The 15,282-nt window shown below is 45.7% G+C and overlaps 1 protein-coding gene across 9 annotated transcripts in view; it reads right to left on the bottom strand.

Moving 5' to 3' along the window:
* Positions 1-15,282, bottom strand: part of XPO7 (exportin 7) — a 687,768-nt gene that overhangs the window by 115,901 nt on the left and 556,585 nt on the right. For all 9 annotated transcript variants that reach the window (XM_086943668.1, XM_086943671.1, XM_086943674.1 and 6 more), the window contains one exon: positions 3,551-3,765. In XM_086943668.1, the coding sequence (XP_086799794.1) occupies positions 3,551-3,765 (215 nt within the window). The remainder of the gene's footprint in view (positions 1-3,550; positions 3,766-15,282) is intronic.

The following is a 15,282-nucleotide window of genomic DNA, read 5'->3' as shown; positions in this document are numbered from 1 at the left end:
TTAGGGAAAGACCTACATATTCTGCATTTGTCCGAGACGTGGTCCGGGTAAAGGCAATATAAGCACAGGTCATGCTTATCATCCACATGGATCCTTTTCTTCCCACATGAAGAGCATGCCCTGAAAAGGGCTTTCTTCTATGATTCAGACATGGAAGAAAGCAGTGGAAAGAAAACACTTACTGCAAAAACAGTGTAGTGAAGTAATCCTTGAAGAGTTGAGATTGAAGAATCACTTTCAAAGAAAGTTAGATGATTTTGAAGGAATCCTGAGGAGAGCTCAGGCTGGAGACTCCCTAGCACAACGTGCGTACGAAAATCTGAGGGACTGAGGCTCCTCCCAGGAAGGTTCTAGAGGGAGGTCGGAGCTGATTGGCTGACTGTGAGAGTTTGGTCCTTTTTACATAAGGACAAAGAAAGGCTACTAAGGGGAGGCCCTTAGGCCTATTTTAGCTATGTATGTCTATAGGACATTACTTTTTTATGTACCGGAGGCTCCCGTCTCGACGACGGGGAATGATTCAGGCATGTGAATCTATGAAAGACACCCCAAATACTGGATAATCTACTTTACCACAATGCGTTTTAAAACACAAAATTACACAGTGATAAATATTCTAAGAACACCAGTTCAAGGAGGGGCATTAGGTGCATCAACCACTCAGCCTAAACACAAAGTCTCTCTATTTTTGGTGTGTGCTGTTTGACCCTCCATGTACTGAAATAACATGCATCACTGTGTGATTTAGTACTGAAAAAACGGATTCTGCTCCAGTGACATCATGCGGAGCCGCGTGCAGAGCCAAGGCATTGCGACGACCTCGTCGGCGTGGAAAGCTAGGAAAACGTTTCTGCTGAATGCTGGCGCAGGAGATATTCCTAAGGTGAGGAATCCACAGGCAGATGTATCCATCAGAAACAAATTTCTTTATGTATTGTATACGCCTGACACTGAGTACACCTTCACACAAGTCAAACAAGTTTTTCTCTTCATAAATACATTTTGCGTGGATTGATTAAGCAGTGGCCATACCTTCCACCTACATATATTAATGTAATTTATTTTACTTCAGGAGCATCTTTATATATGTTTTACCTTGAAATTTAGTTGAGGATGTGTGCTATATAAATCCCCACTAATTTAAGGTTTTATAGGCAATAATGTAGCACCACATAGAATATTTACACTGGCCATATATTTAGTGTACATAAACTGGCTTACTCATGGCAGTGTTGTCAGGGAACTGAAAGTGGGAACATAGTTCAGTTTTAGAAACTCTTTTTAACCGATGTGCACGCAGTGATGTTATCTAATGTACTACTTTGAAACACAAATGTTCAAGAAATAACCTATAATTAATTTGAAAGAGTCTTTAGCATATTTTAGCTTGACAATTGTTGTTGCATCACTTATATAGCACATCATTTGATGGCTTGATTTGTCCATTGGCTCTTAGCACAAAGCCTGACTTCTGGCTCGGCTCTTCCTACGAATGTTATGGCTCACTCATCTCTATACACCACTTACATCGCCTTCCCAATCCAGACTAATTACCAACCACACTTAACTATATTCTCTCACTCTATCACATCTCTCAATAAACTCATAAAATCTCTTGCTTTAATCTTCAAAGTCCCACCCTGGTTGACCTATTTCTCTTTCCCCTCATTATTTGGTACCTACCCCTCATGCAGTTGTTCCACAATCCCATCTCTCCCAACTAACTAAGCCTTTAATCCTAAATACTGAATGGATTATTTTCTACAGTCTTACTCTCAAACCTATCCTCAAAAAACCTCTTCAATTCTAGGTTTCCAATTGCACTTTCTCATGTAGCCAGACTTTTATCATGACTTCTCATCACAATCGCCAATTTTGTGTTCTCATACTTTTAAATTTATCTGCTGCTTTTGACACTATTGATCCTTATACAGTACTATCCTATCCAAGCATGACATGCTTAGCAAACAAATGGCACTCTGACGACTCTTTCGGACTCCTGGGATTCCATATTATCAGCATCTAATTCGCTCAGTACTTGACACTTTGCTTTCCACCCTCTTTGAACCACCTCTGTCAGTTATATTATCACCTCATTTGGTTTCTCATACTATCTCTACACAGCTATATATTTTTACCACTTCCAGTTTTCAGGCCTTTCCTTCAGCAAAGAGTGTTGGTCTCACTGCCATCCCTTTCAAACAGGCTCTAAGGTGCCTCATGTTAGACTCCTCTACCTCACTAAATCCACTTTCCCTCCTTCCCTCTACCCTTCCTCCAATAACCCAACTACTACTGTAGTTGAAGATCATGATCAAGTTGCAAACACATATAAAATTCCCTCACACATCCTATTCAGCACAACTAAAACACTAACCAGACTAGCTAATACTCAGACTGCAGTATTGCAAATGTTCATTAATGGGTCTCACCAAAGTTCAATCCCCTGCTTGACGTCTCAAACTTTCCCACCAGAACCATGTACAATCTTCTGAGGCATACCTCAACCTCATCAGATCGCTACAAGCGGACTGCCGTGCCAAGGTAACACACAAGCTTTTATCTTTAAACACAAAGCAATAAATGGCATATCCTTCCATCGTATTTCAGATATGATACTCAGCTAGACTTCAACCTGGAACTAGGCCTTAAAGACCTTGACACAAAAAGCCCCACGTATGATTTGCAGGCTCTTATCCTTTAAGCTTTGAGGACCTATAAAAAGACATTGTCTACCATCAGCCATTTGTGCAAGTGTATCCCTCTAAAAGTACAAAAAGACATTAAATTGACACGTCTTGCTAATGGAAGAGAACAGTTATTACTGGCTTCACTCATCCTAAACCAATATAAATATGGACATTTACGCTTTTATGTCTCATATCACATAAAGAAGCATACTTGAATTATCTATCGTTACCAAGTATATTCATAAAGTTGACACTAAGAAACCACACCATGATCACTATGGTTCAACGTCAACAGCCTAGAACCCACGGTTCAGAGTACCACTTCTGATCTTTTGCAGAGAAGAGATTTACTGTTCAAAATGTTAGAGATGGTAAAAAGATTAAAAAAAATTCTGGAGCTGAAAATGATGAGCAAACAGGATCCAACAACCACATTGCAAGGCTTAGATTATAAGCACTCCAAAACCATTTGCTAATGTGCCAATATGTGATTTGATATGTAACCTGAAAGATCTAAACTGCATCAGGCTAAGAATTTCTAGGGGAGATTTGCCCATTACCAGAACACGTATCTACCCCATATCCTTTTATTGTCATAGACAGCATAATGTATTATTTTGTAGAGGAAATAATGAAGAGATGAAGGATATCCACACAAGCAAAAACTCTGCATTGAATAACCAAATAGCAAAACAGACACAGGCCCCATTTCCTAGAACAAGCAAGTCGGAACTAACATGTGCTGCCTTCTCATTGCATGCATTAGTCAATATGCAGTCTCTCATAAATAAAAAAGCAACCCAATTACACAAAACGCCCCTCTACAAGTTAAAGAGTGAACATTCACTGCAAAGACTTACCAGGAGGTCACTATGTGGGATGGACAGCAGCAGTTTGATGAATGTCTGCAAGGCATTGTCGAGTGCGTCATCACCGTATAGACGGAATACTCCAAAGTTGACGTAGCTCCCGCTTAGTGCAGCCTTCAGCATGGAGAAGCAAATAGAAATCCCCTTCAGTTTTAGCGCATAGAGCTGATCCTTGGGCACCTCCCCTAGTGTTAGGACACGATTTCCTGTACAAACATAGAGATAATCTCACCGAGGTGGGACGCACAGCTTGGGGAGCTTCCCTAGTGTTAACATGTAATATCCTTCACATACTGAGAAGTCCTTTGTTGCAGTGTATACTGTCATCACTGGAGCACTGGTCGACCTAATGCATCAAATTCTAATTGGTTGTTACTATGATTAGAATTCAAAGGATTTTCAATTGGGATGCAGATGATTTAACACAATCAGCAATGCTCTTTCTATTCAGTGCAAAATGTATTACATGATGGTTAGTATAGGTTTTTGGATGTTTTCTATGTATTCCCAGTGGTAGTGTTAAATAACAGACCTGATACACAAAAAGATGAAGATATCAGTCCAAGATCACAAGCGGTGGGGCCGGAATTAGAAATCTGATCAATTTCTCATTTCGATCAGAACTAATCCTCAAGACTGGTTAGAAGCCTTAGAAATGTGTAAAGCAAAAGCACCTTTCCTGCTTACACTGTGTATACATCTAAGATCTATAAACAAATGGTTGGTTAGTTTTAATATTTATATTAGAATTGCATGCTCTGCAAAATCCTGACAAGTAGTACTTGGTCAGGTACAAGTGTTAATTCACTAAAAAACCAACCCTTTTAGAGACAACCTAAACACATGCGTGCATTTGGAATCCAGTGACCATGACAGAAACACCACAATGCCCCATAGTATCTTGTAGAGCCTCTTTCTGGGATCAATCCCACCTTCAAAGCCTCTACCCATATTATTAAAAAGACAAGTAGATAAAATGTAATATGAAACTAGTTATTTACCTGCAGGTAAAAAGTTATGTACTTGTAGCACTAGTTCAGCTTGAAATTTCTTTGGGGCGCGGAGCAGGTGAGCAGTGCCAGCCCCCTAGGATATCATACGCCAGCCTATAATGTTCCAGTACTTGGTTGTCATCTTCAGAATCATTTTTCCTTGCTTTCATTACCCGGGTCTCGTAGTGAGTGACTTTCATTGTTCTTGGGGTTAACCATTTTGTTAACCTAGACCAGAGGTCTTTAATCTGTGCAGCGCGATCCCCAGGGGGGCCGTGGAGTCCTGGGAAGGAGGGCCCGCATTATCCAGACTCACTTGTGCCTGGAATCCAAAACGTTTGCTTTCGTTTCGGAAAAAGGCAACTGTCACAGTATGGCTGATTTCGATTGTTAAAATGCTTCAGCTGAATTTTCATTAATGGAGTCTCCTGTGCTGTGAAAAACTTTCATGCCAGGGCGTCTGTTTGCTCGAATGACGTGCAAATGTGCACATTTAGTTAAACTGCAAGAGTAAAGGGTGCTTGGGAGCCGGTTCTGGCTTTGATTGATCAAATCACTCCAAACTTTGTGATGACAAAGATTTTTTTTTGTGGTAGTGCAAAGAGTTAACTGAGCTGTGAAGTACATGCTTTTAATTTGAACTGTATTTACACAGCGCTTAGTATCCCTAAGGAGGCGTTGATGGGACAGTTACGTAAAAATAAACATTGCATTACATAGCAAATCTATGTGCACATTTTGTATCAGTCTATCTTATACTGTGTGTAATGCAAGTATAAAATAATGGCTTACATATTCACAGGGCTTTATGTCATACGCTGTGACCTCGTAGCACAAAAAATACACAAGTCACTATTCTCCACTGCACCAATCAAGATTTAATTCTGTGGCTCTCTGGTTACACACACCACTGAATAACAACTTTTAAAATGTATTTTTCATCGAAGCTGCAGATTATTGTGTATGTAGCTACTGGATGGTGAAAGATCTAAAAACGTACAGAATATTTTGAGGCTTATTTTTGAGAGTATTGTGCCGCCAGAGCATCACTTCTTTTGACGCGCCAGAGGAACAAATGTCCTAACCATCCCTATGAAATCGTTCTGTGGTTGTGCATGGCCACATAGGTATGGATTAAGACAAAGTAGCGGCAGTCACTACGCTGCCTTTCTCTGCTCCAAGGAGGCATTCCATGGGCACTGCGTAGGGGTTCCCACACAACACCCATGGATTTTGATGCTGTCCCAATTTACAAAATGACGTAAATCTGGGGCAGCGCCAAAAACGTGCGCCTCCCCAGCAGAGGCGCAACGAAGAGAAATGTTTTCATTTCTCCCCGTTTTTTCCTCTTCCCATGTGTAGAGCATTCTGCAGCTTGCATAGAAAGAGGAAAACACCTCTTGGGATTGTTTTTGTGAACTGCACTAAAACAATCTTGCCTATGTTGGTGTTCGGCAGCAATTTGTGCACAAACACAAGGTGAAAGGACAGGAATGCCAGTATTTCCTTCCCTTTCACATTGGCATATTGTTGGTTTGCTAAACACAGTTTAATATTATTTCCCCTCAGTATAAATGGTTTGCTGGGAATTGGAGGGCGTTTATGGTTGTCGATAGTTGTTGATGATGAGAAGGACCAGGTTCTAGAAATGTGTGTCGGGGGGGGGTCCCTACGCCTAAAACATTTCAACAAGGGGGTCTCTGTATCAAAAGGTTTGAAGACCTCTGACCTAGAACTATTCACTGGCAAAGAGGATGGGTGGCACGAGACTCCAGAAAAGCTTAAAGCTGCAAAACTATTGTTACAGGCGAGTCACCTTTTCCTTTTTGGCAGCTTGAATCTCTAGATTCACATGCCATTTATGAATTATGTTGTGATATTATAACCTTATTGGGAGAATGAGCTAAAGTGTTGGTGGGGTTGTCGAAGATGTTTTACAACAGTCTGTCCCACTTGTGCCTTAGAATTTGCATGGATTTCAACACAGTAATGTTTTGAGGAAGCTAGGCTTTTTAACATGCAGCGGCCATGCATATATCATTGATGGAGGCATTCTCGGAAAGCTTTTGTGGATTGTGTTCTTGGTTTATTGTAAAGCGTGTTCCTCCTGAGGGTATAGCAAATTTGAAAGAGACTCTTATTCCCTAGAGCATGAGCCATGACAACAGGATACCCCCAATGTCTACAGAGACCATTCTTTCGGGTTGTGAGTCAGGCATAACATATAGAGGGGCATGGCGTCATTACGCGAGGACCATCTCGAAACTGACTGTAACAAAGTCCATCATGTTTGGTATCAAACGTGTTGGAATCATACCACCACACCGTAAACAGTGTGGGGAGGTATTATTCCATGTACTGTTAAGCTCCTTAGAGGTGCCCTCAGTACTCCTGGTACCAGTCTTCTAGCTCAGACAGCACAACATGGCTGCTGCCGACCAGAGACACGATTCTGCACTCCTGCTGCTGAGCCAGGTTTGATCACGGTAAGGCAGAACAATAGGTATCCTATCACAGGGAGGTGTGATCACCTCCCTGACAGGGTTTAGTGTATTGGGGCCGGTTGGGAGACCTTGCTGGTGCCAATTAGTCTGCTTGAGGGGCACACTTGGCGACCTCCTTGCATAGACCAGTTCAAACCAGCTCAAGGGAAACTGGACAAAGGACATGGGAGTATCCTCCCGACTGTCCGACCCCTCCCCTGGGACGGAACCCTGACTCCTCCCAACTCTCTCCTTAGGGTACTTGAGGACTTACCTGAGGGTGGGTCACTAGATTAGTTGTGGGACAAGATTAATTTCAGACAGCACTACTTCTTCAACCGTCTGGGCACTCTGGACTTTGCTGGACTTCGCTCTGGGCATCAAGGATGCAACTGGGAAGACTTCTGCTGCTCCTGATCTCGTCGCCCTGCTCGTCTGCTGCAACGTCTGTGCCTGTGCACCATACAGGAACTTTCCAAGGCCTGTGGGCATCCAAGACAACTGAAGGAATCTCCCTTCAAGTGAAGGAGTCACTTCTCTGCATCTGCAGGCACCGCAACTAAGCTGCCCGGTGTGCTGATACCGGGCTCCCAGGGACTCCAAAAGTCTCAGCAACACAGGTGGTGGTTCTTCACATTCCTCGAGGCCTGCCCTGTCCTCTCACCAAGTTGGAGGACAGTATCCCTCGTGGGAGCCACAGGTACCAAACCCCTGTGCACCGCCTCGACTTGCAGATACAAAGGCTTGTTGGCTTCCTTCCACCAAGATCTTCTGGCTCCAAGTAACCCCAATCTCAAGCATCTCTAGTGACCAAGATATTCGTCCTCACCGCATCCCTTGCACCGTGGGTCTGCATCTTTGGTGAGCTGCTTAAGGTCCTCTTGAGTCTCCAGTGCTTTCAGCCTGTAGGTCGTCCTGAGGGTCAGCTTTGATTTCTTTGGGCTCCCCCGATTGCTCGGGGCCTGCCCTGACTCCCCTGCTTGTAGTGAGTCTTCTGGCCCTTGCTGGTCCAGACACTGTACCTTCGTCCACTTCCATGTTGGTTGCAGTTGTCAAGGCTTGTTGGTGCTACAGACGGACACCGACCCCTCAACTCTCGACATCCGATGTGAGACAGCTTGCTCCTGGTCATCTACAGCACCGCCTGGACTGCACAGCTGCAGTTTCAAGGTCAGCGTAAGCTTTCCTGCAACACTCGACATAGGTGGGCATTCGTTTTCCGTGTCTCCTGGTCACTTCTGAGCGGCATAGACTCTGCCCCCTCTGCTTGCAGGCACTTCTCTTCCTGAATCCACCTTAGGGTTTCATCCGACACTTTCACCTTCCCCAGCAGCGGCATTTTCCTGAAGTCCTCCATATGGTTCGACAGAGGCTTCCGACGCCACTTCACACCTATGGACCTGGCTTCCCTGGTGTAGGTATCCTGGTTCCTATGGTATCCACGGGTGCGATGGCACCCCAACCTTTGTCTTCCACAGAGGCTCCTCAAGGGCCGACTGGGAAGGGTCCTTCTTTAAAATTGCAACCGCTACTTACCCATTGACTTGCATTGATCCCGCGGTCTTGTTCCTACTCTGCACACGGCCGCCGAAGGGGCTCATGGTTATTTACCTTGGGTAGTTCCTCGGGTCCCGGCACTTCTAAGTCTTCAGGGTATAGTCTTGACTTGAGTCGTGGCTCGCATACAACTATTTTAGCTTTTGGCTTGGTCTCCCTCTGGTGACCACTGTGTATTTCGTAATACTTCCCTGTTTCTATTGAAAATAATTGTGTGCATTGTGTATATCTCCGGCTAGGAGATATTTGTATGTATTAGTGAGTGTCTTACAAAATATACATATTTTTTATAAATACACTGTGTAGGTAATTTCCACTTAATCTATGCCTATAGGGTAATGTTGTGGTAAAACAAGCTGCTTTACACTCCTTCTGGATTAAGCCTGAATGAAGGCTGCACTACACAGCTACCACTTAGAGAGCTTTCTAAGGTTGTCTAAGACTACTAAAATCACCATATGGGTTGTCTGGATTGGTGTAAGGTGCCCACTTACATAAGTGTACACCATTTACCAAGCCAGGTTCTCATAACAGGTTTGTGGTATTTCCCAAACAAATAAACTCACTCTACTAATAATCTTGAATGTTAAGTGTCAAGAGAATGTGACAGATTCTCTATATAAGAAGGGCACTGTATATTTAGTAATGGTGGAGTGGAGGCAGGTTTTACAGACTGCTCAACTGTGACTAAACAGGGGGGAAGGGGAATGCCTCAGCCAGTTTGTATAGAAATACACAGCTTGTCTAGAATATGAAGCATTTACACAGCCCGGGACACATGCAGTCTTTAGAAGAGAGCAAGACTAGGTTGCACAATATGATGGAAGTTAGAGAGTATATTAGAATAAAAGGAAGGCAAAGAAAGATGTGGAGTTACATTGCACAAGGCATTCAAATGTCGCTATAATGCCCTATCTAAATTTAGAGGAGTATGTTAAAAATTGTGGAAAGAAGTGGTAGCTTGCATAGGAGGAAGCCATTAACTGGTCCAGTGAATGAGCTCACTTGATCAGTACAGCTGGAGGATGTGGAAAAGTGTCAGTTTTTTCATGGGCACCCCCACTTTTTAGGTCGAGCTGGTGTAAGCAGTGCGAAGCACTGCGTCCAGCAAAGCATCTTTTGTTACTCACTTCCTGGGAATGTGAGACAGGGGATGGGCACGCGCAGGCGATTCTCCCATGTGAGTGCGCACGTTCACCCACATGCCGTGCACATCTCCTGTCCTACATTGCCAGGAAGAGGATAACACACACACACACACACACACACGTGCGCGCACACACACACACGCACACACAGACACTCGCACCCACACACGCGCACACACAACCCACACCGCCCACTCACCGGGCTCTTTCCGCGTGTCCCTCTCTCCCTCGGCAGCCAGCGGGTCAGTCTCGGCATAGGAGTCCCGCAGTGCTATCCGCTGGTCTTCACCCGGGCCCCCTCCTGGGACTTCAGCTGCCGCACTTCGCTTTGGCGTCGGGGCTCCCTCTTCATAACAAATAGCACGCATGCGCGGGCAGCCCCCGCCCTCTGTCACAACCCGGTTCCTGAGCTGCTTCCTGTTTCCCTGTCTTCCGTGTTCGCAGCGGTGGCTGCTGTCTCTTTTTTTGTTATTTATTTAGTTATTTTCCTGTAGTAGTTGCAAATTTGTATTCATCAGGCGTCCACTATTTCGTCATGTTCACCATCTGCTTATTCTGTGAGCATCCCTTCTTCTGTTAACCAATTCCTTTATGTTGCAGTCACTAGTTCTTCATTTTCACCGTCCCTTCATTCAGTGGGTATCCTGTACTTGTGTTCGCCATTCCTTCATATAGTGGCCATTCCTCCTCCATAGTACCCATCCCTTCATTCATTAGTCATTTTACTTCAACATTATTTCTTCGTGTCCTGTCTATTCTTTCTTCGTCGTCAGTATCCCACGTGATCTGTCATCACAATTTCTCCATAGTCACTATCTCTTGATGTAGTTGTTTCCTTTCCACTATCCCTTGATTTACTTGTGTCCCCTGTCCGCACTCCTGTGCAGTTCTATACACAATTATATTCCTTTACTTATATTTATTCATAGTTAAATAATGGTTCTTTCTGGTTCTTTGTAATCACCATCAAACTAGTCTGTAGAACACCTTTGCAAACATTCAATAAGCCTCTACAGGTCACCCACCCTCCCTGGCATGAAGTACGCACTTGCCCCCTATTGGTCCTTCCCGGCACAGGTGGCACTGTGCCCTGTCTTCCCATGGCGGGGCCTACCTTGGGCTCCCTGTGCAGTAGGAGCCCCTGGCGGCTCTCGGTGCGGGAGCAGCAGGAGAGCCGGGGGTAGAGCCAGCAGCAGCCCTCTGTGCCCGCATGCTCCCTGCGCCGGCTCCTCCGGGGCGGTCCTCCGTTCAGACACCGTCTCCTCCCTCAGGAAATGCTCCTCTCTCCGACCTTGGCCTCGCACAGCAGGAACATCGCTGCCAGCAGCAGCAGTGCCGACTGGTGGGGCTGCATCCTGGGCTGAGCTTTGCTGGGATTCCGAGGAGTAGCACAGGGTCAGCGGTGCCACCGGCAGGTCCTGGCTCTGCAGTCACGCAGCTCCCAGGATGCAGGGCACGGGGGAGGGCAGAACGAAAGGCTGTGGAGGGCACAAAGCAGGTCCGGGTGCTGATGCAGGCACAGGGTGCTGGCCGGAGCTGATCTCAGAAGTGCACCGGTTTGCTCTCCAGGTGCTGCCAGCAGAAGGCAGGTGTGGGTGATGCTCGGGGTGGTTTGTCTGGCACAGGGTAGGTCCGGTGTGAAGTGTGCCTGCTGAAAGAGGGTAAGTCTGTTCGTGAAGATGCTGCTGGCACAGGGCAGGTACAGGAACAGTGCCGGTGCCTAGGTACATACCAGGTCTTGTGCTAGTGCCAATGGGATATTTGATGCAGAGTCTGCCTGCACAGGGCAGATCTACGCGGATGCTGCTGGCAGACAACGTCTAGGGTGATGCTGGTGATCTGGGTGATGCTAGTACCAGATGGCAGGTCTGTGAGATGCTGCTTTGCAGAAGGCTGGTCTTGGGTTGTGCCACTGTTAGCAGAGGGAGGGGTACGCGCTGCTGGTGCCACTGGCTTCTCTCCGCAGGTCAACCTCCTCTTCTCTCGTGTTCTTTCAGTCCTTCTTTTTTTGCTTCTTTTTAACTAGTGCGCGCGGGGAGGTTCTCCACGCGCGGCCCCTGACGTCACTGGTAGCCTGGGAGGCGGCGGTGCTGGGCATAGGCCGAGGGGCGCGAGCCAGGCTCGGGGCAATGGCACGAGCTGTGGCCTGCAGACCCGGGGTGGTCTTCCCTCCCCCTCGCTGGCAGCCGGTGCTGTTGGTGTCACGTGCCCCCGCTTCTGGGCTGCACGCTGCACAGGTGCAGTCTCAGGCTCACGCACCCCCACCTGAGCGGAATGCGTGGATTGTATGGTTAGCTCTCGCCAGGCTCATTAAAATTCACATTCTTTCAGCTTTTATTGATAACTGGGGGGCTGGAGGCTTCCGCCTCTGGGTTTATGGGGCACACCTGGCTTTACCAGTAAAGTCCTACTTTTACCTGCCGAGGAAGAATTTTAGTCACACCAGTGGAAAGCATTCTCAACCCCATACGTTTTAAACATGCAACAAAGAAGCACAAAATAAAGTACACCTCTGGTCACTGTGTAAACGCCCCCTCCGAAAGGTGGTGAACCTAGTGCCAAATAAAAACAGATCATTACTTTATACAATGAATCCACTCTGGGCCAATTGGATTTGTTTCCTTTACAAGTTTTTGTAGAAATTTCAGGGCTGGAAAAATTCATCAAATGCTGATACCACCATGTCCACCACCATGGCCACCACGAGGCCACCTCACTCTATCGCCCTCACTCGATCTATCTTTCGCCCTCACTCTGTCGCCCTTACTCTATCTTTCGCCCTCACTCTGTCGCCCTTACTCTATCTATCGCCCTCACTCTATCTGCATCTATCTATCGTCCTCCCTCTATCTATCTGCATCTATCTATCGCCCTCCCTCTATCTATCTGTATCTATCGCCCTCCCTCTATCTATCTATCGCCCTCCCTCTATCTATCTATCGCCCTCCCTCTATCCATCTATCGCCCTCCCTCTATCCATCTATCGCCCTCCCTCTATCCATCTATAGCCCTCCTTCTATCTATCGCCCTCCCTCCCTCTATCTATTGCACTCACTCTATCTATCGCACTCACTCTATCTATCGCACTCACTCTATCTATCGCACTCACTCTATCTATCGCACTCACTCTATCTATCGCACTCACTCTATCGCACTCACTCTATCTATCGCACTCACTCTATCTATCGCACTCACTCTATCGCACTCACTCTATCTATCGCACTCACTCTATCTATCGCACTCACTCTATCTATCGCACTCACTCTATCTATCGCACTCACTCTATCTATCGCACTCACTCTATCTATCGCACTCACTCTATCTATCGCACTCACTCTATCTATCGCACTCACTCTATCACACTCACTCTATCACACTCACTCTATCACACTCACTCTATCTATCACACTCACTCTATCTATCACACTCACTCTATCTATCGCACCACCACAGCATCACTCGGGGGCACCACAACATCACTATGTGCTACCACAGCATCACTGAACGCCACAGCATCACTCGGCACTACCACAGCATCACTCTGTGCAACCATTCAACAACAACTGGTTCAAATATGTTCTCTCAATGTTTCAAGCTTTATTACAAATGTCACAAAAAGATGTTAATATTTCACTTCTGTTCTTGGATTTTCGTCACAATAAAATACACTGAACATAATCGTCACAAAAGTTATTTACAAAAGTTTAACCTATTGCCATCATAAATTACAATAGCTTTTATTGAAATATTAATTATTAAACAAAATGTAAAGCCATTGTTATTTGTAATATTAATACATGTAAGTCACGTAAATACAACACATATTGCATTACAAATGCTATAGGTGTCACATTTGCGAAAGTTAAACCTATTGGCATTGTAAATGACAAAGCTATTAATTTCGCTTTTTTCAAAACCAACACATAAATAAAAAATGTGTCATTTACAATACCAATAGCTCACACTTTCCTAATGCGAGACCTATCACATTGCAAATGCTTGTTGACACTGGTACTGATGTTTTTAGACTGATGTGCATTGGGTTCTTGCTAAATGGGCCCTAGTGCCCTTTCTCTAAATCGAAGTAAAATGGTCTAATGGTCACAAAATCAGCACATACTTTAGCACCCCTGTAAGTCACTAGCATTGCAGGCTGTGTGAAATGGTGCAAATGTGTGAAAATACGACATGGCACATAACCTGTGAGCTATGCCCACAGAAACTGCATGCAATATATGTAAGTCACCCCTACAGCAGGCCTCATATCCCTAAGGCAGTGTGCATTACATATGAGGGCATATCTGCATAAGCAGATATGCCCCTGTGCTGTCTAGTGTAATTACTAGATAGTACAAGTGGAGGGGGAAGCCATCTTAAGTATATGTACTGGGCAGTGGTCATTACAAGGTCTCCAGCTACAGGATGGCTTAACTGAAACCTATGGTATTTGGTATCAAATACCTTGTCATGATAAATGCATACAGATGCCTGTAGTGGATTTATTAAGACATGCACCCAAGAGGCGCCTCCTGAAAATCCTACCACTATCTATTGTGCTAGCTGACTGTTATCAGCAGTACAGACGTTTCCAACCCCATTGCAGGTGAGAGTCCACGCTCTCTGAGGCCAGAAACAATGCCTGCACTGGAGGAAGGGGCTCAAACCTCCTACAGCAGGATGGCTAGTGATTTAGCACGCCAGGGGCTTAAAAGCCTTTGATATGCACCCTGTCTTCCCCTAGACCTGGTAGATGCCACCCCCTGCCCTGAGGCCCATTTGGCATCAGGACGGGTGGGAAGTTAGCTATGCAAAGAGGCGTGTTACACCGCCAGATTAGCCACACCCCTAAGTTGGGCTGCTTGATGTGTTCCATGAAAGAAGGATACCACCATCTTGTTTCTGGAAACTCTGGGGCAGAGTTATGCTCAGTCCCCACAGGAAGTGGTCATATAGAGGGTACAGTGACACCCAAGATAAGTAGCCCATTGGCTACTCCCCTTAACGCCCCTAATTTGAGTGTTTAGGTGGCCCCTTGAAACCAGGAACACAGATTCGCCTGACTAAAGCAGAAGGACAAAGAAGAGACAAAGAGCACAAGAACTGAAAACTAGCTGTCGACTTAACGCCAAACCCTGCCTGCTCCTGTCTCGAACAATTGCAAACACCAAACTCGTCCTGCAGCTATGCATCCTCCAAAAGTTTAAAAGGGTTGCCAGCACTTCGCAAATCAGCCACCATCTCCTTTGAAGAGGAGGAACCTGCAGGAACCAACTGCAAATTCTGAATCACTTATCTGCTGACCACTGGGTCTACCAATGCAGCAGTCACCCAGGAGGAGGTCACTGTATTCCAGGATGTCAGATCAGTCTCCCAACCAAGTTTGGAGACCCCAGGACCCCGAGGGGCTGTTCTGCACCAATACCTGTTTTTCACTAATACCTGGGGTATCCGACCCCTTGCAGCAGCCAAGGCTTGTTCAGTGTCCAGCCCAAACACCAATACCACCAAGACAAACCTACTGACGTGGGATGTCGGTGTCAGAG

This window comes from Lissotriton vulgaris, chromosome 11 (genome assembly GCF_964263255.1).
Source record: "Lissotriton vulgaris chromosome 11, aLisVul1.2, whole genome shotgun sequence".
Lineage (NCBI taxonomy): Eukaryota > Metazoa > Chordata > Amphibia > Caudata > Salamandridae > Lissotriton > Lissotriton vulgaris.
This window is presented reverse-complemented; position numbering and strand designations above follow the sequence as displayed.